Source organism: Pteropus medius, unplaced genomic scaffold, assembly GCF_902729225.1.
Source record: "Pteropus medius unplaced genomic scaffold, Ma_sr-lr_union100, whole genome shotgun sequence".
NCBI classification, from domain to species: Eukaryota; Metazoa; Chordata; class Mammalia; order Chiroptera; family Pteropodidae; genus Pteropus; species Pteropus medius.
This window is the reverse complement of record NW_024351073.1, coordinates 20,049,253-20,074,301: the sequence shown is the minus strand read 5'-3', so window position 1 is coordinate 20,074,301 and position 25,049 is coordinate 20,049,253. Positions and strand designations below refer to the sequence as shown.

General features: G+C 43.6%; 1 protein-coding gene across 1 annotated transcript in view; it reads right to left on the bottom strand.

The window, feature by feature from the left end:
• Nucleotides 1-25,049, bottom strand: part of CTNND2 (catenin delta 2) — a 773,259-nt gene that overhangs the window by 133,331 nt on the left and 614,879 nt on the right. Inside the window, exon 12 of the mRNA XM_039842770.1 lies at nt 17,180-17,363. Coding sequence (XP_039698704.1) covers nt 17,180-17,363 — 184 coding nt within the window. The remainder of the gene's footprint in view (nt 1-17,179; nt 17,364-25,049) is intronic.

Genomic DNA, 25,049 nt, shown 5'->3' with positions numbered 1-25,049 from the left:
TAGCCTGCGGGGCCCAATGCCATCACATGAGCAGAGGAGAAAGGCAGAGGTGTCGGTCTGGGAGATGTGGCTGAAGAGGGAGCCGGGGAGATGACGAATGAGGAAGAGGACCTGGCTGCTGTCTTTGAGGAGGGTGGCCAGGAACCAGAGCCTGTGGTGGCCTCTGGGGCTGAGGACAACTCCCCGCCGACAGCCAACAAGGAGACGAGATGCTCCAGCCACCACTGCTGGGAACGGAATCTGGCCAATGACCTAAATGAGCCAGGATGCAGATTGTCCCCAGGGCTTCGGGATGGAAGTCTACTGGCGGACACCCTGATTTTGGATGCATGACACTTCAAGCCGAGAAACGCGCCCAGCCGCCCAGAATTCTGATGTGCACAGCTGGGGTATGTAATTTGAGCTGTTCGAACCCACTAGGTTTGTGATTATTTGTCACAGTGGCAATAGAAAACACCTACACTCACACATCTGCATACGACAGAAGATTTACCACGACATTTTTTATAAAAGTTCATTTTAACATCTCTACGAAAGTATTTCAAAACTTCTGGATAAATTATCTGCATCTTCAAATGGACGCGTTTTAGATGCACTGAATGACAAGATGTCATCATGAGGACTTTTAGATGCCTTCTGTTGCAGAAATGGTGACCTAAACGAGTTTCTCACCAACTCTCGGTGACTTGAGCGTGACCTTGCTTGGGGGACCACTGCCAGATGGCTGGCACTCGACACAAATATAAGACATGGCACCACCAGAGTACGATTTCCTTCTACGCTTTAGTCGTGAATGGAGCAATGCTTCGAACATCCAAGAACGAGGACGCTGCATAGAAAGGCCACACAGCAAGGACACTCTGAGGAGCCCCAGGACCTCATTCAAAACAGGTCACAAACTGGCCGTGAAGAGTTTAGTTTCACTGTCCCTCCTTGTCACGCGAAGTAACTGCTGCAATCAGAGGGACTGTCACCTGTCATGGAATGTCACCTGCCATTCTCCTGAGGATGAGTGAGGGGTAAGGTTTTCTTTAAAAACTGTTCACTTAACCAGACTCAGTGGCCACTCTGAGGCTAACTAGAAAAAGGAGAACTGTGCCCGCCGCCACTGGCCCAGGGCACACATGTTGTTCTGGCTTCACTGCCCTTTGTGAATGACAACGGTTCTTGAAACGCAGGCACAAACTACGTAAACCCACTTCACAGCAAAAACGTCAATGCACCATAAAAAAAAATCTAGAAAATATAATCTAGAGACACTAAGGTTTTTCTAACATTCGTCATAATACCATTTCTCTTTTTATCAATCTTTTTAGAGGCGCCGGTCTACAAAGGTTTTCGAGGGCTCTTAATCGGAAGGAGAGGGGAGCTGCGGGGAAGACAGTGGATGGATCCCATCCACGTGCAGAAGAGAAGCAGGGAGAAAACCCGTACACGCCACACAGACACAGCAGCCGTCAGACCAGCAGGCGCGCGCGCCGATGACTCCGCTCCGTCCAAGGTTTCCCTAAATCCTCCAAGGAACACGACGCACTATTGCAATCACGAAAGCCACTGCAGCTCACGCTGATCAAACACACAGTGTTAGTTCAGTCCAACGCCAAAGCAAGTCGAACTTGCCACGATCTTCTCCCACACGGACGCAGCTCGAGGACGCCGAGCCCGGGACGGACACTCCCATCAGCACTGGCCGCTCGCAGGCTGGTGCCACGTGGTGGGCGGTGGGTCACAAGCGCTTGGGAGCCAGACAGCGACAGCCTCACCCTTGCTTTCCAGCTGGGCCACATCACAGTGGGTGGCTAGAGACAGTGACCTCTGAATGAGCGCTGGTTAGCTTTTGGTTTGGTTTGAGTTCTGAATTACCCTCATCATGAAGACACTGAATTATATTGGGGATGAACAGAATGGGAGGAATGAAGGCGATCAAGGGGAGTGGATAAGGAAGAAATTAAAAGAGCAAAGCGAAAAACAGAAACAGAGAGAGAGAAAGAGAGAAAGACAGACAGAGAAGAAAGGAATAACAAAATCGAGACAGACGGAAAAAAGAGAAGAAGAAGACAGAAGACAAGAAAAGAAAAGAACAGAAAGAAGACAGAAGAAGAGAGAGACAAGAGACAGAGAAGAAGAAGAGACAGAAGACAGAAAAGACAAGATAGACGAATAGATAGAAGAAGAAGGAATATGGAAGATGAAAAAAGATAGAAATGAAGAGATAGAAGAGAGGAACTAGAAGACAAAGTCATGGAAAAAAAATGGGCTGGGGCAATAACATTATCTGGGACTTTTCCTGAAGTCTCTCTTCTCGTGCACCAAAACACATGACTAACTCGCAGGACAAACGTGCCGTCCTGCACTCTCGACTCCTGTCTCTGCTGCATAACTGCATCCTGTGGTTGGCACCCGGGGTCAGCTCCAACGTCAAAGCATCTCCAGGATCCTCCTCCACGGCCACCGCCGGGTCCACACCGCCCCCATGTCCTGTCTCTTTATGGGTCTCCACTTCTGTCCTCATCTCTCCCCGGGGGAGGGCCGGAATTCATCTAAAACGCACATCGGAGCAAGAGTCCTCCGCTCCGAGACCTTCCACTTCTCTCGGTCAGACTCGAAGTCTTGCTCATGGCGCATGCCTGGGACACTCTTCCTCCTTCGTCCCTTGGCCGACTCCTACTCGTCTTCCACGTCTCTTTCACAGGTAGGATTTCCCTACTCCCTGGAGCAGGTTAAATCCCTTGGTTCTATGCCCATTCCAGATTCCCTTTCATAGCTCTCACCCCGCTTCTAGTACCTGCTTGCTTTCTGCCAGCATCCTGCACTCAGGTCACAGAGCGTCATGCTGCTTTGCGGGAAGACTTAGAGGATGGGCACCTCCCCTGCAGGAAGGCCAGCTGTGAGGGGGACACAGCCACGCAGGCTGACCAGGCGAGCACAAACTCCAGTTTGGGGTGGGAGAAACCAGACAGGTGCCCCGGCCAGTTTTGTCCACGCTCAGCCAGGCATGTGGCCCTTAGCAGTTCCATGTCTGCACCCACGGCCAGTTCCGGCCTGTGACTAAATATGCACGGCTGCTTGTAATTGATTTCTTTGCTCGTCAAGGAGATGATAACTTGCTAGAATGGACAGTGGACAAAACGAAGCGACACCAATACTCTGCCCGCTCGCGTCCCCTCCCCGGCATCTCTTCTCTGCCCTGCGAATCCAGCTGCGACCTGTGGGCACGGCTGTGTCTCCACGGCACAGGGAACATCGTGTCTCAGCCTGCTCGCCAAGCTTCCGTGGCGGCTACAAGGATAAAGAACTGCCTCGAAATGACACTCTTAGCGACCAGTTCCGACGCACCTTTCTCCTCACAGGGACCTCTCAAGTCCCTCCCCACTGGCTGTGCCTGGGCCAGCCCGTCCCCAAACGCACACAGGATCCTTTGGGGGGGACCGCTTGTCCCCGCTGCCCCGTGCCCTGCACGCTCCCCTCACCCAGGGCAGCCTCTGTGCTGTGTTCTTGTAGACGTTCACGTGGAATCCGCGACTGTCACTCCGCGGTCTTCCAGCCGTTTCGCGTGGGCTTTTTACTGGCACTAAGTACATCGTGCATTGTGCACCACGGCTCAGGTCCCTTTTTACCTTTTAGGCCACATATCATGTCTTATTCATTTTCGTTCCTTCGGTGCCTAGCAGAGTCCTGGGCACATCCTAGAAATTCGGCACGAGAGGCATCGTCCATTTTACCCGAGCTGTTGATTTAGTGCTTGGCCGAGGAGCCGATGATCCGATGGTCACGGCTACTCTATTTACCGCAGGGCAGACAGGCAGCACCGTTCAGTGCCGACAGGCTGGTTTCAAGGGAGTCACGTCACGGGAAAGCATTCTGTCGGATTCTGGAAAGCACGGGTTTGCTTCTCATTTCACGTTCTACCGTGAGCTCCGGGAGAAATCGCTCGACCTCTCCGAGCTTCAGTGTCTTCTGATTTAAAATTGGAAAAAAAGCCCTGAAGAACCTGTCCTTTATGGAACTGTTATGAGAAGTAAGTGATGATTAGAGGTATTATAGGTTTTCTTGCCCACATAGCACTACGGTGACTTGGGTTTTGATTATTTAACTGTGCTGAGAAGCTGACAGCCCAGCACCTCCCTTCACACGAGGTGGGTGAGGAATTCATATTGTAATGATCAAGGGCAACGTGAGCACACTCCAAGGACAAAACGTAATAACCCAAGCAGCAAAGACCGCCCAAGAGAAAGATATTCTGCTGTTCGGTAAATCTGATATGTTGGTTTGATTTAGCAGAAATATCACAAACATCTACACCAGAAAACAAGCAGGTACATGACTCTAACTGAGAAATTAAAGTGAAAACTAGTGATCATGCAAACAGAGTTACCTCTGCAGCTGCGAAGATTTTATGAGTAACCGGTAGGATTCACAGATTCCTTACTTTGATGAAAATTAGTACAGGACAGTCAGTCAGCAAAGCATCGAGAGAAGGGCCATTCACTCATTCATTCGCTTAAGAGCTATTTATCAGGGGTCTACCAGGGGCCAGATGGTGTTGTGGGTCTGGGGCACGTATGATAATCAAAGACACGATCCTCATGGAGATAAGAATGTAGCTCGTGGAGCTATTGGCCTTAAACACACGAACACACAGGCAAGGACATAACTCCAAATTATCAGAAGGTCTGCTCGAAAGCTGAGAACGCTTTAAAAAGGCATTACACAGGGTCGGGCCTGGTGAGTACTTGGATGGGAGACCACCTAGGAAGACCAGGTGCTGTAGGCAAAAAGGCGTTGAGTTATGGAAGGCCTAATATATGTGGGAGGGGTGTCAAGAAAGGTCTCTCTAAATAGGAGACACTTAAGCTCAGATATAAAGATAAAGAGGACAGAATAAAGTTGTCCAGGCACTGGGAGTCACGTGTGAAGGTCCTGAGGCAGAAAAGACCTCCGTGTACAAAGCAACGGAAAGGAGGCCAGTCATGCAAACATGGTGAGGGCAGAGGGGCCCAGCACGGGGCTGGAGACTCGGAAGGTCTGGCCAGCTTCGTCCACACAGCTGCAGCGAGTTGACATCAGTCTTAGGAGTTTTAAAATAAAAACTGTAATGTTCGCATAGTCCCTTTCATCTAAGGACTCATGCAGAGTGATATAAAGATGAACGGTTTTAATAAACCAGCAGTTGGAGAGTACACTTCTCTGAAAAAAGACAAAAGAAAAGGCAAATAATGTGAGAAAAAGAGGATAGTCTGGGCCCGAAAATATAATGGTGATGGACACACACCATTGGGTACGGGAGGGCTGTGGAAAACAATCTGACGGTTCCTCAGAAAGTTACAGATACAGGCGCCATACGATGCAACAATCCCTCTGCTAAGTAAACAGCCGAAAAACTGAAAAGCAGTGCTCCAATCCACGCACGGACACGTGTGTCAACAGCAGCATTAGTCACAACAGCCAGAGGGTGGACACTGCCCCAGCGTCCACCGACGGATGAGCGAAGTAACTGCCTCCGTGCACAAGGTGTCCTGCTCGGGTTGTGACAACATTTCGAAACTAGACAGAGGTGGCCGCACTGTTGTGAATACACTAGATGCCACGAAATGCCATTCACTTCTAAGTGGTTCATTGGACGTTATGTGAATTTCATCAGTTTTTTATTTTTTTATTTAAGGAAACAAAGAAAAAGGTAACGAAAGAAACGCTGAGGAAGTGGGTGGTCACGCTGGAGCCCAAATGCAAGGCGCCCGTTGGGAGGAGGGACGTGTCCTTGGGCCCGTCAGTGACCCACGGGTCACACTGACCTGCTCTCCCTGGTTCACTGTGCTCCTCGGCCTTCAGCCGCGTGGGAACCGAAGACCCCGGAGCGTAGAGACTCTAAAGAAACAGGAGGAAGCATACGGGCCCTTCGACGTGGGAGGTAAGGGGCCCTCTTCTGCCAACAGTGTTCCTGCCCCCGTGGCCACGTGGGTGCTCTGGACCCACGGCTTTGCCTTTCTGAGTTGCTGTTCCCTGTGAGAAGAGGCTGTCAGTTGACCCCTGAAGGTCTCTGTCTAAGCTCGTAGGGGATCCTGGCTGGTGCCTCGGAGGAAACAGTACCGTAACTTGTCTCGATGGTCTCCCCTCAAACAGAATGGGCTCTGGAAAATCGTAACAAACTCCAACACCGGCTCCTTTGTGATCTCATTACTGCAGGTCCTGGCTGAGGACATTGCTTCCTCGGATTCAAGAAGCATTGGCCTCTTAATCTGTGAAAGCGGCTTAGGAGTGAGAGAGGTCAAGGACACATGACATTCAATCATGTTTGCTAGTCAGCGGAGAAATAAAAAAGTTCCTTTCTGTTCTAGGAAGAAACTTTTCAGCACTGCTTTTGCGTAGGCTGAGAGTGACGGCCCTTTGGGTCCTGCCAAGAGTCTAAGCGAAGGTCTGAACTCAGTTTCCTCCAACACCTGTGAGCACTTACCCCCTACGACGGGCCAGACGCTGGGCTTCCTGGCAGGCCTTAAAAGGACATGATGCTTTTCCTTACTTGAAATAATTATTTTTTTGCTATAAGCATCATTGGCTCCAACCACTTGTCCCAAACTACTTGAGCAGACAGAGAGCTCTTAGAGCACCGAGTACCGATCGCGATGACAATGTTTTCATTTAGCGGGACCTCTGGGACCTTTGTTTTCTTTTTTCTTTTTTTAATATAAATGAGCAATTATCAATCACAGCGTTGGTCCAAAATAAGGTCGGGCCAAATGTAAGTGCAGGAAAAACAACAGTCTGGGCCCACGACTCCGGATGGGACTATTCTGGAGAATAATGGGGGTGACCCCCAGCTGGCTTCTTCGGGGGTACTGCCGTTGTCATGCAAAATCCTGTGCCGGCAGTGTCACTGGCAGTGTCACCTTCAGAGTGTAAGGAGTGGGGAGGGTTCACTAGCTCCGGTCGGTACGTCCACGGCACAGCATCTTCCTTGTAGTCTGGACACTTGTTAATGGGGAATAATGATGTCTTTTACCTCTATGGGACAGTAATGAAGGACGTAGGGTTAATCGGAAGTCCTGGCATGTCTGTCCCTTGACTTGGCAGACTGAAAAACTGAAAAATGAATTTATGACACAGGTAGAAAACACAGCGTCCTGAAACTCCAGCGTTGAGGGCCATTGATCCATTAGCATCTGTTATTATTGTTGCTTTTATTTGCTTACACTTTTCAGAGAGAAGAAAACGCAGACTAGGCATGAAAGCCGGGCGGAGCTACCCTCTCTTTGGCTTTTCTTAAGGAAGACGTTTTAGCTGGTACTTGCAGAAGCTTCTGCTAGCTTAGTACAAGAACTTTCTAACAAGAACTGAGGAATAACGATTTTTCCTTTCGGGAGCTTCCCCAATTCTCTGTTTCCAGAACGAGCCACTTTCTGAGATGCAGAAGGCTCGGCCACCGATTGGCCACCAGGAGGACATCGAGGGGAGAATCTCCCCCCTCCCTCCACCTGCCCCTTCTTTCCATGATCTTCCCGTTGTCATCCTCTCTGTGTTCAGAGACCCCATTTCTCAGTCCTCCCTATCACAGCTCCAAAGGGCCACGGACAGAAACCCAGGGAGCCCGACGTGGCAGTCAGCCCTCGCCCAGAGGTCTGTCCAGTGAAGCAGCAGCCATGGACATCTCCGCACGCCTGCGCAGCAACGTGGAGCCGAGAACCCCAGAAAGGGGGCCCGTGAGACTAGACCGACGAATCTAACCTTTCCCACTCTTTATTTCCAATATTCTCAGTCAACTAAGGAAGAAATGAAACTTCTTTCAAATCTCCTTGGGTAATTAAGGAAGAACTAGACTCAAGAAGAAGAACGAAGGGAGAGACAGGATTAAGGGGTGGGCTGTTTCGGGCAGAGCTGGCAGCCAGCTCGTCACTCTGAGTCACAAGACGGCGGGCAGGACGCGCGCCCTCTGCATTGGTGGCTCTGGAAAGCGTTCTTCGTGGCTCTCACTGGTCGTTTCTCGCTCCTTCCAGAGCGATCGTAGCTACCAGGTGGAGGTTTTCATTCAGTATTAATGAACATGGGCTAGCTGCCACACACTCTGCTCGTTCTTTCATGAATTGTACTTGTCTCCTTGTTCTTTTGGTCCCAATTCTGGTAAATGCTGGCTTTATTTATTTTAAAATAAGTGCCGCTTTGCAAAGGAGAAAGAGAAATGGTAGGAAAAGGGATGTGTTAAAATCCTGGAGAGGCTCCGTATATAGGAAATAATGGAAACTGCTTGGCGAGCTCTTTCTTCTTCAATTTACGGTAATAGACTTGTTTCTTTGCTTCTCCTCCAGGGAAGCTACTTCTGATGCAATGTAATATGATTTGGGAGGCAGCAGGAGAAAAAATTATATTTTTAATATCGAGAAGTTATGAAGGGTTTTAAGAATAAACCATCTTTTACAATTTGCTTTTTATTTATCAAGGAGTTAACACCCTACAACCCAACGCTTTGCGCAGATAAATATTAAATACCATTGTCTACCAATTGGGAATTAACTAAGCTTTTTATTTAATCTGTTTTTCAAAGGAAGCAATTTGTTCATAGTAATGGAGATATTTGAATTTTCATATTGTAGTAGGAAGAATGACTACTCGCATTAAAAAGATAAAATATTTGTCCTTTAAAAAGAAGCCCATATTTGCAACCAAATGATAGGATAAATAACTTAAAACAAGTTTCAGTTAGATTCTGAAAATTTTCATAACTAAGTAGATCAAATTTTGCGGAAGTAAGTGATAGAAACTTAAGAAGAAATAGCATGATGGGGTATTTTATATTAATCGCTTATATTTTAGGTGAATCATTATACTCTCACTTTTTCTTATTTAGCAAAACAAAACAATGTTTGGGGAGAAATAATCCCAACTGCTATTTCATTGAACGTAAATGCCAGGAAGAACTTTGCAAAATTATAGTTACTCCCCTTGAGAGGTAGAAAGGTCTTTTAAAAGAACTGAAACATAAAAGTTTTTTTTTTTTTCAAACTATTCCTAATAGAAAAGATAGGAGAAATGCAGATTCCTGAAGAGACAGAAAGCTTCAGGCCTATGATATAACAGTAAACCAAGCAGAGGCAAAAAGCTTTTTATACGTAAAGAAAGAACGTATCGGGAAGAGGGAGGTTAGTCAGCCGTGAACATATTGAATAAAAGAATATTATTATTTAGGAAAAACACAATGCAACTTGTCCAGTCTCTGGGCGGCCTAATGGGACTCAGGTGCATCAGGCCGTCTTAATGACATTATGCAGCGCTTTCGGCAGCAAGCCCCACAGACTGTGCCTATTTGCTTTTCATTATGACCTTCGTGACCATCACAGGGTCAAGCACATGGTAAGGACTCGAAAGCATAGGTGAGGAGAGAAAAAAACTGTCAGTCAACACAACTAACTCCTCTCGCCGGGTACCGGCACGCACGTCTCTGATTATCATGGATTACCACGTGGCCGTTCAGAGGCTAACCGAGAGGGAGTGAGGGTGCCGCCGAGACGAGGCGTGTGGAATGTGTGTAAAGAGGCACCATTCAAATCCCTTCCCGCAGGAGTGTCACTGACTGAGGGTCCAGGGCTGCGCACCGAGAGCCGTCACTGTGTCCGCCCTCACGCCGAGGCCCTGTTTCCCATGGCATCCCAGCCAGTGACTGTGCTCGGCAGCAGCAGTCAGGCAAGGCCGTCCCTGGGGGATGTGGACCCCTGGAAGGAGGATCTGGGTTCGGGAACTCGCCGGTGGTCATGCTGAGCTCCCTGGGAGTCTGAGACATCTTTGCCCCCCTCCCTCCCTCCTCCCTCCCCTCTTCACTTGGTGTCAGACCTGCATCGTGGCTGGATGGCTTCCATTTTTCCTCTCCAGTGCTGGCCCTCATTAAATGCCTTGCATGGACTGCTTCTCTGTCTTACTGTCTGCTTCTCACAGGATACGGACTGAGCCAGCATCCTGTCCTCAGTGAGAATAAACACACATGTTCCCAGGCTGCTCCTTGTCTCTAATAGAATATGGCGGAGTAGGAGGCACCCAGATGTGGCATCTGAAATTTACATTACCTTGCCTTCTCTTACTTGCTGTATGACCTGGGGCAAGCTACTCTTACCCTTAAGAGAATCAGTTTATTGATCTGTAAAATGGGATAGGAACTCCTGCCTCACTAGACTATTGGGACGATTGCATTAAATAGCATGCATATTAAAGAAGCGTAGCATAAACCAAAACCTAGTTTCTTCCTGATAATATTGCAGCTTTAAGGCTAAGGGCCAGGCCCTACAGCCTGTGGTATTCAAGTGAGATGTCCCACTTGGGGAGGCCTCATTTGGGGATCCCAACTTAGAGAACACTTAGGGTCAGCTAGCCAGTGCTCCATTTTTTACATTTTCTTTTACATCTAATTAGGGACATCTAGGCCAAACCCTTCTTTATGGCTGTGGGACTTGAGGCCAAGATGATGTAGGCTAGTTTCCCTCAAGATGTATCAGAGTTGGAGTTCAAATGCAGATCTGATTCCAAATGAAAGGCCATTTCATATACATTTAATATTTAGGTTTTAAGATGAATATGCGGAGATTTTTTTTCTAAAAGCCCTCTTTCATTGTGAAATCACTATTGATTTCATCAAAGTACAAGAATTTAGCATAGTTAACTATGTAAACCCCAATTCAAGAACAAATTTATTAATTGGCCTTTACAATTCTTATGTTGCTACACAGAGAATTTCTTGAAGTTCCACTGGCAATTACTTTTCCTTGGAGGTAAGAAAAGGAAAGCATCAGCCTACAGAACATTTTTATGATAGCTTTTACTGAAAAATAGAAACTAAAAGTTAACATTAGCCAAAATTAGGGACTAAATATTAATTTTTTTCTGTTATACGAGTCAAAATATGCTTCATACTGGTCAACATGATCTTAAAAGAATGTTTTAATTTTCAAAAATTATTTCTCAAAGTGAAAACAAACAGTGAAAGCCAACTATTACAGTATGGTTACGGGTTAAATTGTGTTCCCCCTCGTGCTGGCCAAATTCATACACTGAGTTCCTAAACCCTCGTATGTCAGATGTGACTCTCTGGAGACAGTGTCTTTAAAGAGGTAATCAAGATAAATGACTGGTGTCCTCATAGGAAGATGAGACTAGGACACAGATGCACAAGGGAGACCATGTGAGAACACGGTGAGCAGGTGGCCATCTGCGAGCCAACGAGAGAGGCCTCCAAGAATCAGCCCTGCTGACACCTGGATCCCAGACATCTACCCACGGGAACTGTGAGAGCGTGCACTTCTGTTGGTTAAGCCACCTTGTCTGTGGTGCTTTGCTATGGCAACCCAAGCAAACGAATACAGTATAAACCGCCACCTCCTTCTGATTGGGTGGGAGGAAGTGGGCTGGAGGAAGTGGGCTAGAGCAGTGCACCATGGGAGATTGGAGCCCTCATTAATACGACCTCCTACCCTTGCCTCCCCCCACCCCTAAATTCCTTCAAAGAGGACCTTCATGGCGAGTCATGGCCCACCCAAAACCGTTCACTTTGCATCCATAATAGACCAGTGAGCAGAAGGGGAGGACTGCTTGGGTAGAAGCATCCTCTGCTTTAGAGCCAGGTGTGGAATGCTGGGTGTGTGAGAGGGGTGAGCACGGCCTTGGCTGACCACAGAATCACATACACGAGGCCGTTCCCTTTTTAAGTACCTGGATAAGAGTGTGCAATTCTGCTGCCACACAAGACCGGGATTCATCCGCAGCGCATTACATGAAACTCGGAAAATACTTTTTAAAAACGATTCTTCTTGGATGATTAGATGAATAGCATTGGCAACCAACTGAATACAACATAAAGATAATAATAATTCCTCTTCTCACGGACGAGTAATGCAGGAGTAAGCCACATAAAATACACGACCTTGGGGCTTTCCAGCCAGAGCGTGATTATCGCTTAGTATTACTTTGCAGCAGAGTTTTCTCAAGGTCACTCCGGAATTAGTGGCTCCATGGGACCAAGCGCTCATCCACTATATGGGTTAACATGACTAATTGAGGGTGTGAGTTTAATTACACTCGTAAGCAAAGGCACAGTGCAGCTCCTTTGACAGGCTTAGTACCATTCTCGTGTACACAAAGATAGATGGAAAAAATTAGGGCTGGATATTGTTGTCCTTCACGACAAGATGCTGAAGTGGGAAGGGAATAATAAACATAAATAAATGATTCGATGGCGCCAGAAAATGAGCTGCGGAAGTTAGCAAAACCAGCCTTACGCAACACTTCGGCGGGAGGTAATTCCTAAGCAGGCATGACTAAATGTGACCTAGCTAGACGGTAATGTCGATGGGAGTTGTCTTAATGAGCTGGCAGATTAAAAAGAAAAAAAAGGATCCTCAGTGAGGACTTCACCGATAGTTTACTCAGAAATGATGCTGACGGCTGTGACAGGGATCTTTACGGTATTGATTTGTGATGCTGCGAATGAGAAGCATGGTCCATATTTCACTCTAAAGTGAGAAAGCATCCGTTCTGCACCCAGCTTCCTTAAACAATACTTCCATCATGTCATGTGCCCTGCTTGAGACCCTCCAATGACTTCTAGCAGTATCGGACAAATCCACGCAACTTTTGGAAGCTAGCTCAAAGTCAGGAGGGAGAGGGCAGGCTCACATGCAGGAGCAGAAAAAAACAAATCAGATCCACACAGGGGGTGACGCTAATTTCACCGCCACCATTCCAGAGGCTGGATCTGAACCCTCTCTGGCTGAGGCAGCCACAGCTGGGTTGCAGAGCCCAATCCTGCTGTAGGTGACGTCTGGCTTTACACTTGAGCTCTGGAGGGGAACAGCCTTGTGCATGGAGAAAACCAGCTCCCTGTCTGGGTCGTCGGTTCCAGTGTGTGGCACCACTGGGGACAGGCAGCTTCTCGGAGTTATTTACCTGCTTTTTCCCCCTGTGCCATGTTCTCCAGTGGCTTCCTGGCTTTGTAGCCATACTCTGGGTTACTTACTACGGGGACTATATTAGGTTGTTAGGGCTGCCAGGACAAAGTACAACAAGTCAGCTGGCTGAAAACAACAGAACACCATTGTCTCACAGTTCTGGAGGTTAGACGTCAAAATCAAGATGTCAGGAGGGCCGTGTTCCTCTGAAGGCTCCAGGGGGAGGGTCCTTTGCCTTTTCCTGGCTTCTAGTGGCTCTCGGCAGTCCTTGCCGTCCCTTGGCTTATGGCTGCGTCACTCCAATCTCTGCCTCTGCCCTCCCGTGACCTCTGTGTGCCTGTGTGCGTGTGTTCTTCTTATGAGGACGTAGTCACTGGAGTTAGAGCCAAGCCCAAGGCAGTAGGACCCCATCTTAATAACTATACCTGCACAGGCCTTATTTCTAAATCGGGTCACATTCTGAGGGTCCCGGTGGACATGAATTTTGGGGAACACTATTCAACTCGCTACAGTGACCTCAGCCAGCGTGAGCTTGTCCACAGGCCGGTGTTCCGGCTATGGTTGATGATTATTCTGGCTGAAGGTTAAGAAAAGGATTTGATTACACATCGTGCAATGAAACAATCATGAGTACAAAACTGAACCTACCTCCAGGGCTGAGTCGCCTGAATCAGGCCATAGGAAAGCGGGTCCCACGGAGGACCCCAAAACCACAGAGCGAAGAAGGAGAAAAGACTAACACAACTTCACACATACTTACGTCCTGTGCCTTTCTAACGCGTATCCCATTTATTTTAGGCCATATTTTAAAATGGTTTTTATTAAAAATGAAAGCTTTCATCAGGCAGAATTGGAGCAAAAGACAAAATTGAGAAAACGAGAAGGAATGAGGAAGAAGGCAAGTACTAGCACATGCCTGGGATGGGGGAGGAGAGGGTGTGGGCTGGAGGAAGCCTGAGGAGACGAGCCCCTCCCCCTGCTAGTCCTCCCACCAACCCCCACTGTCCCCACCTCCCACTGCTTCCTCTAATCCCATAATCCAGGCACCGTCGTTCTTATTAACATGCTCCTCTAATGAATTTAAGAGATTTAAAAAAATATATTTCTCTCTTCTTTCCTCAGTGACAGATAGATACTTCAGGAACAAATAAACAGATGTGCTTTTGAAAAATTCCATTTCCTACCCCCAAATGAATTTTAAATGGAAAAGAGTTAGGGGCATTAACTTTTCATTTTATATTTCATATGCGCTTAAATTTTTGTTACGTCAACAGGATGTGACGTCCCCATGAAGATTTATTACGACTTTTTAGAGAAGGCAAAGGCCAGAGGCTCTTCTCTTTAGAATGTCCTCACGCGTGTGTCCTGTGCTCGAGGCCCCTGGGCTCGGGCACCACTGCTCATACTGGCACATCGAACGGAAGGCTTGAGAAAGTGGACAGTCTACTAAGACTGTAAAACTGTCTAAAGACTGTACAGCGTCAGCGTTCCAGACTTCAGCTTACTAGGGCGTAGGCCTTTCTTCTAACTTAAATTTCACTCTGATAAGCTTTTGGACATTTAAAAATGGTATAATTGGCATTTATAACATTTTTTTTTATGAAAAATTATGAAACATCAATAAAAGTGATCTACTTTAGAATAGTGATTGCTTAAATTCCTAACCTCAGCTTTGCACCCTGAAATGACATGAATGATTTAGAGTCCTGCTGGGCACAAAAATCATGGAATTCCCCCAGGTCTGGGTCAGAACGTGCCTGACACTCTTTCTGGCCATACTGCTTTCCCACTGTATTGACTGCTGAAGTCCTTTCTCTGCTTAGCCCTAAGCTCACCTGATTCTTGAGAACTTTTTTGACCATGCTGGGTAAGCTAGTTACCTGCTTCTCAGTTTAACTGTCTGAACTACCCTAACCATAGCATTCTAATATATGATACTAAGGCTTATTGCATGGGTGCCATTTTCTTGCAGTAGATTATGAGTTTCTGAAGGGCAGGGGCTGCTATGTGAATTTGTGCCTCCCTGGTCCCTCCCGGGCACAGAGCAGGCTCTCAGCAAATGCTCATGCATAAAACTGTGAAAGGCAAGCACAGCACACAAAGTAATTACTTTAATATAAATAAGGATCTAGGCTTTGTTGGGAAAATGAAGATTGTAAATATCTCACATACTAAAATCTTCTATCATGATAGAAACCTGTGGCCGTTTGGTGTGTTGCCAGCATTGGTCCTAAGTGAGTGACAATTAACAGTGGAGATTTATTGAAACCTTTCATCCACCGAGTCTTTATCGGATAAATTAATTTTAGCCCCTTCCCAGGGCTGTTTTCCTTCCTTAGTCCAATCTGCTCATCAATGTGGAACGATTCAGAAACAGATCCAAATAAGAGAGGAGACATTGCATGTCTTCCTGTAGAAGGACAAAGTTAAATTAAAGGGGCAGGGAAAGATTCACCATATATTGATGATTCTGCCATGTCACTCACACGATAAATTCAGAAGAGTGGAAAAACCCTAAACCTGGTCACGTCTGGACTAAGGAAAATCATTGGTTACATAACCTAAATCGCTGTCTTCATTTTTTGCATCCTATGATGTGGTCACTCCCGGGTCAAGCCTCTGTGCGTGTGAATAGGGAGGGATGGGAAGTCACCCTGCTCTGAGCTAACTTTGTTCTGGGTCACATCCTAGACCCTACACTCAGCCAGATGACCTACAAAAGGGACCCATGGATGTAGTACACTGGTCTAGCTTCTTCATCTGCCATTTCCTCTAATGATGCTGAATGTGTGCTCGAGATGCCGGTGGCTTACGGCCGTAAGTCAAATGCCATGAACATATATTTATATCACTATATTATAGTTTATATTACTGATGGAGCTAAACAGGCCTTCGTTGACTATATTTCTACAGGTGAATTCTGAGGCACATACTCCCACGATCTTTGTTAGGAACGAAGACACTATTTACAAGTCAAGGATGCTGAGAAGAGAGAAATGCCTTGTAATAGTTGCAAATAACAGAAATAGGAAAATCAGGTATAAAGGGTCAGAATTGCCTACAGTTTTAGCTTTGGGAGAGTCATATTTCTTCTGATGGAGTAGGAAGTTTTTGAAAGATAAAGAATTTAAGAGGTTATAAAATGGATGGCTCATTAGGGGGTTTTGGAGAATTGTACTTTCGGCTTATGGTGGAGCCTAGCCAGAGAAATCACGTCGAAAGATCATTACTTTTTGACCTTGAGTAAAATTAAACTTGTCAGAGGATTTCCTATGCCTGCTTGTGAATGCATGTCGATATTTATGGACGCAGACTCGCTTTACCTCCCTCAATGCACACACATTTCACACAAATGCACACCCCTCAAGACTGGAGGCCGAGAGCACGGTTATACATATTCATGAGATAATTATTATTAATGTCACCAGGGTGATATTGTGCCTTCTCAGTAGAGACGGGTTTTTGCACCTAGAAACCAATCAACTGTAGGAGAAATGGCAGCTTTGAGGCAGCCCAGGTGAAGTGATCGTGTCTGTCTTACTTTTGAAATACAGATTATTTGACTAGATATTTTAAATGGCCTTGTGTCTGCACCCCATCATTAAGCCTACCCAGCAGAGCTTTCCAGCTCTAGCACATAGTTCATTGGCCATGGGAGCATAGTTTCTGGAGTTCGGAAAAACTTGATTAAAAATTAAACAAAACATAAAGATGATTCTAAAACATCTCAAGAGATTTCTGGGAAATGATTTTTGTAAAGATGCATTTGGGAGAGAATTACAACACGTTTGCTACTTTTCTTATTAAAAAATTTCATACAATAGGCATTATTAAAGAGCTAGTCTAAGAATTATAGGCTATTGCAGTCACACAGACAAATTTTCAAAAATAAATAAAAATGGCTACTGGTGACAGTTCACTAGATCTCTATATATCTATCATAGACTCTCTCCCCCAACCAATTGGCCTGGCTGGTTATTCTAGGTACCTGATATATCAGAACATGGGATATTACTGTGAACTATTGTTTTCGATCCAAGAAAACTAATTATTTTTGGTTGAAATTAAAATGTTTATTTTTTTGCCACAAACCTAAGAAAATGTTAAATAAGCTGAATACTGGTATAGGTACAGAATCGTGGAAGACACTTAGAGCTCCATTGCCATATCAACATGCACCTTTCCATAATACTGCTCTGAACCTTAGTGAAACACCAAAAGAAGCCCAGGACGACAGGGGACGGCAAGGACATGGCACCCACCTTAGGCATCCAGTGGCATTTCGCAGCACCTGTGAGGAATGGAGCTGTATTTTCCGATCATCCTGAAGGGGTGAATTTTCCCAGCCCGAGTGGGGGATTATCACTGCGTTGGTCAACACCGCCAGGGTGTCCTGGATGATTGGCATTTTGAGAGCGTCGCAAGACGAGAGGTTCCAAAGGACTCCTGGAAGACAGACACAAACGGAGCTTTTGGATGGCCACCGTTTTCCCTCATCGGGTGAGCGGCACTGGCAGGAAGGGCTGAGATAGTGTCCCCAGAGCACCCTTAACTTTAGAACATGTATGTGAAGCCTTTAAAAGAGTGCTGTGGGCAGAGGACGTGTTGCGTGCTTATCTCTGTTCCATCAGGGGGACTACCCAAGGCTGAGAGATCTAATTGAATTGAGGATACTGACCAGGCTTCCATTCACTCTTAATACAATAGACTCAAAGTCCTCAATTTGAACTGAGACCAAAGAGCTGTGAAAGCGATCTGAAATGGACTACTGGGCCTGTCTGTTTTATCCACGACCGCCATCTGCACATGTGGTCCATCCGATCCACTTAGCTCCCATGTGGAACCAGTCACTGTCTCACGGGACCTTAGGAGAATTTAGCGTCAGGTCTGATGACAACGGGCTCAATAAGAAATTTAAATTTACTGTCATTTGTGAAAGTTTTGTCAGCTTTTCTCTCAAAGCAAGGCTTGTGGAGGATCTACAGACTGTTCTTCCTTCTATAATGCCAAAGAGAGCAGTAGAAAGTGGAGGGCAGAATAGTAATTAATGTAGGCAGGGCAAAAGAAAACTTTTTTTAGGACAGATGTAATGTTTTAGGGTTTAAATATTTTTAAAGAGGCTTTACAATGGGATTAATTTTAGTAAAGGTCATAGGTACTGTATATATATCACTTGAAAAAGCTTTTAAAATAATTATTCTTTTAGCTGTTCAAAGCTGTACACATAAAGGTAAAAGAAACAGGAAATAATATCCCATTTTATTATGAAAGATTGTATTTTCCCTCATTACCAACTGTAATAGGCATCATCACGGGAGATATTGGGAATACAATATCATAGTTGTCTTAAGAAACACAATTTCCAATTTACTTGTTTAATAAGTTTTCAATAGTTTTTAAGACAAGATTGTATTTTGTCTACTGTGTTACGAATAGAATGAACAGAACACACTTATTTCTGAAACTGGTTTTCCTACTTTCTTGCATTGCCCATATTAAATATATTATTCCGAGCACATTAATAATCCTAATTTGAAAGTCGATAATGTTAAATTGTTAATAACTAAAGTAGCTAACAGTTTTAAATCAATTCTGTAAAAATGAGACTTTAGGGACAAACTCTACTATCTTTCAAAATAACACGTACTGAGAATTTTATTTAAGTAAATGCACAGGAAACAAAAGTGTTTTTGGTGCCTTTTATGTACAAATTAATCCTTCGGAACAGGGGTTGGTTTGAGAGCGATTCTTGCCTGCTTGTTTCTTGTAAATAAAGTTTTATTGGAACACAGCCATGCCTGTGCATTTACATATCATCTATGCGACAAACTTTTCTCCGCATTTCTGTGTCCTAACGTTTGCATTGCCAGTGGTATCCTAAATTGAGTGCACAAAAAATGCTCAATGGTATACAGAAGGTACTTGTGTGTATTATATATAACATAATATGATATATTATATTATAAATATGTTCATTATATATTTATAATATAATATATATTTGTTATATATAACAAATAAATAATACGCAAATATATATATTCTTATTTGAACTGATTTGAAATACTAGAAATATTATCATATGCACTTATTTTGTTTTAAATAATATATGAACCTGTTTCTTTATTCATTCCATTAAGAAACATTTTGCTAAATTTTGGATAATCTAAATAATCAAAATAATTACCTTTGTTCATTTGCAATCTTAGAAAAATATTATTTTTCTAGTAAAATAATGGTTTTTTTTTTAGTTTTAAAAAGCACATCAAAACGAAATTAATATCTACCCTAGAATTTGAGGGTGACTTTGTGAAAATGTCACATTAAAGGGTTTTATCTGTTTTTCTAAGTATAGAATGCAAACATACAAGGTAAACATAAGTTTTTCTAATTTCTAAATTCTGATTTGAAAATGCCAACACAAGAAAACTGAAATTTGCATGTTTTAAAATATGGGCATGTTTTAAAATATGGTTATGTTTTGCTGTAAAATACATTTCCTCCAAAAACTAAACGGTAAAAGAGAGATTTTTGCATTTCTACATGCAACGAATTTAAAAGAATCTAAAGGCACTCTATGATAATAAAACCATTTTCACTGTTATAATTATAACAGAAAAGAGGTCAGAAGACAAGAAAATCAAAGAAAATGTGAAGGTCTAATCTGATATCTGACAAGAAATGAAAGTATGAAAATAAGATGTGATCCAAAATAACTCTTTATTGGGCTATTCTCTCCCCTCCTTTCTCATTAATTCATTAATTAGTGTAACCTAATTCAGAATCCTGCAAGGAGAGCTGCTTCCTAGTTCTCAATCCTTCCACCTTTCCAGGCTGGCTCCATCTGTGCTTCATATTCCGATGAACTTATCCATGCACTTGACCCATTTTTCTCTGAACTTGCCACCTTCATTTGTATCTGCAACACACAGTGCTTTCTGAAACTTATGAGAACCACAGTGGATCTCTGATCACGGACAGCTTTACCACCTCTGTTTGAATGAGGACTGGGCAAAGCGGTTGTAATGTGGCATAATTTCTTTTGAGGGAATTGAGCAAACCAGTCTCAGGGGGCCCCTCAAATCTCTGAGCTTTGGTTAGATTGTGTGGACACGGAGCCAAGCTTGAGTGTAGAAATGAGCAGTCTCTGGGACATTTGAGATGACGGTTGATCTGTACGGCAGGTGTCAGGAGTGGGAAACAGCTGGGAACTTCATATCCGTCTTGACGCGTGTGCATGCACGCGCATGCACACACACACAATCACCCATTAGACATGGCTGAAAGGAGATAATTAGTAGAGAAAAACAAACACATCTAGACATTCTCTGTGAACTAATGGGAAATAGGTGTTTTGTTCAAATTTCTCTTCACTCATTCCTCTTTCTGCTGTGGTGGTTTAAGGAATGTTCACATATTTTTTTGACAGTCTCTTTAAATGGCCAAGACCAATCCTTCTCCTTATGAGTCACTTCTGACCAACAAAATACTAGGTGGAGGTGACTGTGAGGGACATTTGAGACTAGATCATTAAAAAGGTATTGTGGCATCCTCCAAGCTCTGTCCTGGGTTGCTTGTTTGAGGGGAAGCCTGCTGTTGTGCTGTGAGGACCCTCAAGCAGCCCTTTGGAGAGGCCCACGTGGTGAAGAACTGAGCCCTCCAGCCAAGAGCCACGTGAGTGCGCCATCTTGGATGTGGACCCTCCAGCCCGAGTCAAACTTTCAGATGACAGCAGCCTCACGAGAGACCCTGAGCCGGAACCCCCTTGAATCTTCTGCTCTTGGATTCCTGCCACTCACACACTATTTAAGGCAAATGTTGTTTGAAGGTGCTAAATTTGGGGGTAATTTGTTATGTAGCAATAGTTATTCATGTCCCTTCCGTTCCCTCTCGGCCTCCCACTTTCTTTTTGCCTTTCTTCTTCTCTCTCCTTTCCCTTTGCAACTGGACCCATTTTCCCCTGCACACTTTCCCCTTAGTTACTCCTCTCATTCTAAGGAGTAGATCCACTTGTTCCTTTACCCCCTGCAGCTCTCCTATGCTCTCATTACACCTGTTCTGAGTACAGAAGATATCGGAAGGTGGATCCAATTCAACTTTGTAACGGAATGTAAAATGTATTTTAATTTAGAATACAAATGATATTTAAGTTTTAAAAATACATCCTTCTTCGCGTTTGCAACTTATTAAATGGCCAAACCTTTCTTCAATTTGTAATAATCATGTATTAGTTTCCTATTGCTGCTGTAACAAGTGGCCACAAATACCATGGTTAAAAACAATAAAGATTCTTAAAGTTTTGGAGGAGCAAAGTCTAAAATGGATCAGCAGAGTGGTGCTCCTTCTGGTAATGCTTCTGGTGCTTCTTCTGGAGGCTCCAAGGGAGAATTTTCTTGTCTTTTTAAGCTTCTACAGGCTGTTCCTTGGCTTGAGGCAGGCATCGCTCTGACCTCAGCGTCCACTGTCACATCTCTTTCTATGACTGATCCTCCTGCGTCCCTGTTCTAAGGACATTTGTGATTACAATGAACCCCGCTGGATAATTCAGGCTAATCTCCCATCTCCAGGTTCTTCACTTAATCACATGTGCAAAGTCTCTTTCACTATGTAAGATAACATTCACAAGCTCTGAGATTGAGGAAGTGGACATCCTAAGGGGCGGGGTGGGGAGGGGACGCATTATTCAGTCTACCACACATCCCTTTAAAATATTCTGTTATGCTTAAAATAAAATGAAACCTCGTATTGCAGCTTCATGATCAGGCCTCTCTCTATGCCTCTAAATTCCTCTTCAATCAGATCCTTTCGTCCATTCATCTGTTCCCTCCCTGGATATTCAGGACCCAGGTTCTGTTTGATAAAGTAGGCACACTGGTGGAAAAAAATAGTACCTGCCCTCCTGGTCCTTCCATTCCTGTAACTCAAGTCATTATGCGCTAGCCATCATGGCCTTATTTCTTCTTTTTGAAACACAAGCTCGTTTGTAACTCGGATCTTTTGAATTTACTGATCTCTCAGTCTGAAACATTCTCCAGAACTGTCCAAGGCTGATCCTTCTTTCTGTTTCACCTCGTACCTTAAATGTGCCAAACTCGGAGATTTTCTGGATCATTCTAAACTACCTTCCCGGACGCTTGCTATCAGATTTCCTATTTTAATTTTCAACAGCGATCTCATCACTAACACATAATTCCCATGCTTTATCATTACTTGATTTTCTGTCCTTTGCTCACTGTTCTTTCCCATGAGGTCTCAGCCATGAAATGAAAGCAAGGACCTTGTCCAAGTGGTCACAGCATACAGAACACATAGAGCACATAGAACATGTTCTGACACACGGCAGATGCTCACCAAATAGGTGAAATAAATACAGAATTAGCAATTAGATGATATGACTCCTATAAGATGCCATGTGCTCCAAGCATCGAACATTCTCAAGTATTATAGCGCCAGCAAAATGAAGTAACAATTTGAAAGAATAAAATAGCAGATACAAGATGTAATGTTACAAATAATAAATTCAAAAAAGAATACAAAAGAGTGTCATTTCAATGGGATTATAACCCTTGACTTTATGGAAATTCTACTTTTAGCTAGTGGAGAAAAGTTTATATCATTAAAAAACATTAATCAGTTTAGTATTAGAAGGCTTATCTCTAAGCTTCATTTGGGTAATGTTCTTATATTAACTCCCTCATGATTCTATATTAGGCAAGGCAATACTAAAATTTCAATTTGTGGAAAAACTGTGGAATAAATTGAACTCACAGTAGTTTTCAACAGCCATAACAAGCTACCCCATTTATTCATATCTGAAAATAACATAAAAATGTTTTAGTATTTTGGCTGATGTTCACTAGCAAATTTTAATTTACCTGATAAAAATATACTAATTTCTTTCAGATTATAATCTCAACTAAAATTGTTTTATAGCATTTTTCCTTTAATTATATGTATTCGATAGCTTTCCTTTTTTCAGTATAAAATTATTACTGTTTCCAAATATAATTCTGACAGTAGGTTTAGTTGAGAAGACATTTAAATAACTAATTATATATACTAAATATATTTAAAATATAGTTTATTTTTATTTCAGGCACAAGATGGCTCTTTTCCTCGATATTCATATTCATGAGCAGTAATTGGTTTATTAAAAGTTCTTTAATAAAATCTTAATTACTTTCATTGTATCCTTTCCATTGTTTTAACAGAGGGTAATTGTGTGTGTGTTTTTTTCTAAAAGAGATGAACTCTATCATAAAGAAACTCCAATTGACCAAAAAAAAAAGTATTTAAATAATCACAAGTCTTGAATCTTGATAAAATAAAATATCGCCTATGGCTATGCAAGACTTGCGTATGACCTTCTCAGCTGCTTTTCATCTTTAGACCTAAAACAAAATCCCTGAGCATGGGCAGGGCTCAAACCAAAGAAATCTTGGGCTGAACTGATTTTCTATGAATGCTTTTAACATTTATTTTAAATTAATTAATTAAAAATTAACAATATATCTATGAAGATTTATTTTGAACAAATCTGTCATTTTTCATATATCTATGAAGATTTATTTTGAACAAATCTGTCATTTTTCTTATTCTGAGAGTGGAAATTTAGGTACCTAGGGAAGAGAAAGAAGAAGAGAGAAGAATGGGAGCAAACAAGTTTATTTTACAAAAAATGTCAAAGTTTGCCTTGGTTGCGTGTGGGAATGGGATAGGGCTTGGGGGATGCCCATCACCACCTTCTCTACTCCCACCCATTCGCACCTTGAGTCATGGGTGGGTAGAGGGTGGCTGATCAAAATCTGGAGGCCCATGACACCCTGAACTCATGCTGTGTGCATGTGTGTGGTGTGTACATAGGTACGCATGTGTGTCAGCATAGGTACGCATGTGTGTCAGCATGTGTAAGCATATGCATATAAGTATGAGTGTGCACACATGCATGTGTGCAAGTGCATGCATCAGTACACACATGTGCAAATGTGTACCTATATGCACACATGTGCATGTGCACGTATGTGTGTGTCCACGTGTATATGCACAAGCACTGGGGTGCATCATATAATCATTCTCAACTTATTCCTAAGAAGTCATGACCCTCACAGTGAGATTGTGAATTAGGGTTGTTTGGAGAGTCTTTCCAGGTGGTATATGTGATAGTCTGAAAAAGATCACACACCAGCTCATTTAATACCTTTGAAAACAAAAGCATTAATCTTGATTTGATGCTAAAGTTTACCAAATTTTGACATTATTATGGGTAGTTCAAAGCGGATATCAACAAGTGGAACTACATAGAATTAAAAAGCTTCTGCACAGCAAAGATAACGAGACAAAATGAAAAGGCAACATATGGAATGGGAGAAATGTATGCAAGCCATAGATTGGATAAGGGGTTAACATCCAAAATGTACCAGGAACTCATACCACTCAATAAAAAAAATAAACAATCCAATTAAAAACGGTCAGAGGATCTGAATAGACATTTCTCTAAAGATGATACTCAAATGGCCAACAGGTACATGAAAAGATGCTTTACGTCATTAATCATCAAGGAAATGAGAATCAAAACTGCGATGAGGTATCACCTCACACCTGCTAGAATGGGTATCATCAAGAGAAGAGATACCAAGTGTTGGCGAGGATGTGGAGAAAAGGGGACCTTTGTGTACTACTTAGTTTAGCCACTATGGAAAACAGTATGGAGGTTCCTCAAAAAACTAAAAATAGAACTACCATATGATCTAGCAATCTCACTCTGGGTATATATCCAAAAGAAATGAAGAGAGGATATCAAAAAGATAGCTACACTCTTACATTCACTGTAGCATTATTCACAGTATTAGGTTCAGCATTATTCACAATGGCCAAGATATGGAAACAACCTAAATGTCCACCAATGAATGAATGGGTAACAAAGATGTGGTATCTATGGAATATTATTCAGCTATGAGAAAGAAGGAAATCTTGCCATTAGCTACAAGTTAGATAAAACTTGAGGGCATTATGCTACGTGAGATAATTCAGAGAAAGACAAATACCCTGTGAGATCACTTATATGTAGAATTTGAAAAAGCCAAACTTGTAGAAATAGAGTAGAATGGTGGTTCCCAGGGGCTGAGGGCTGGG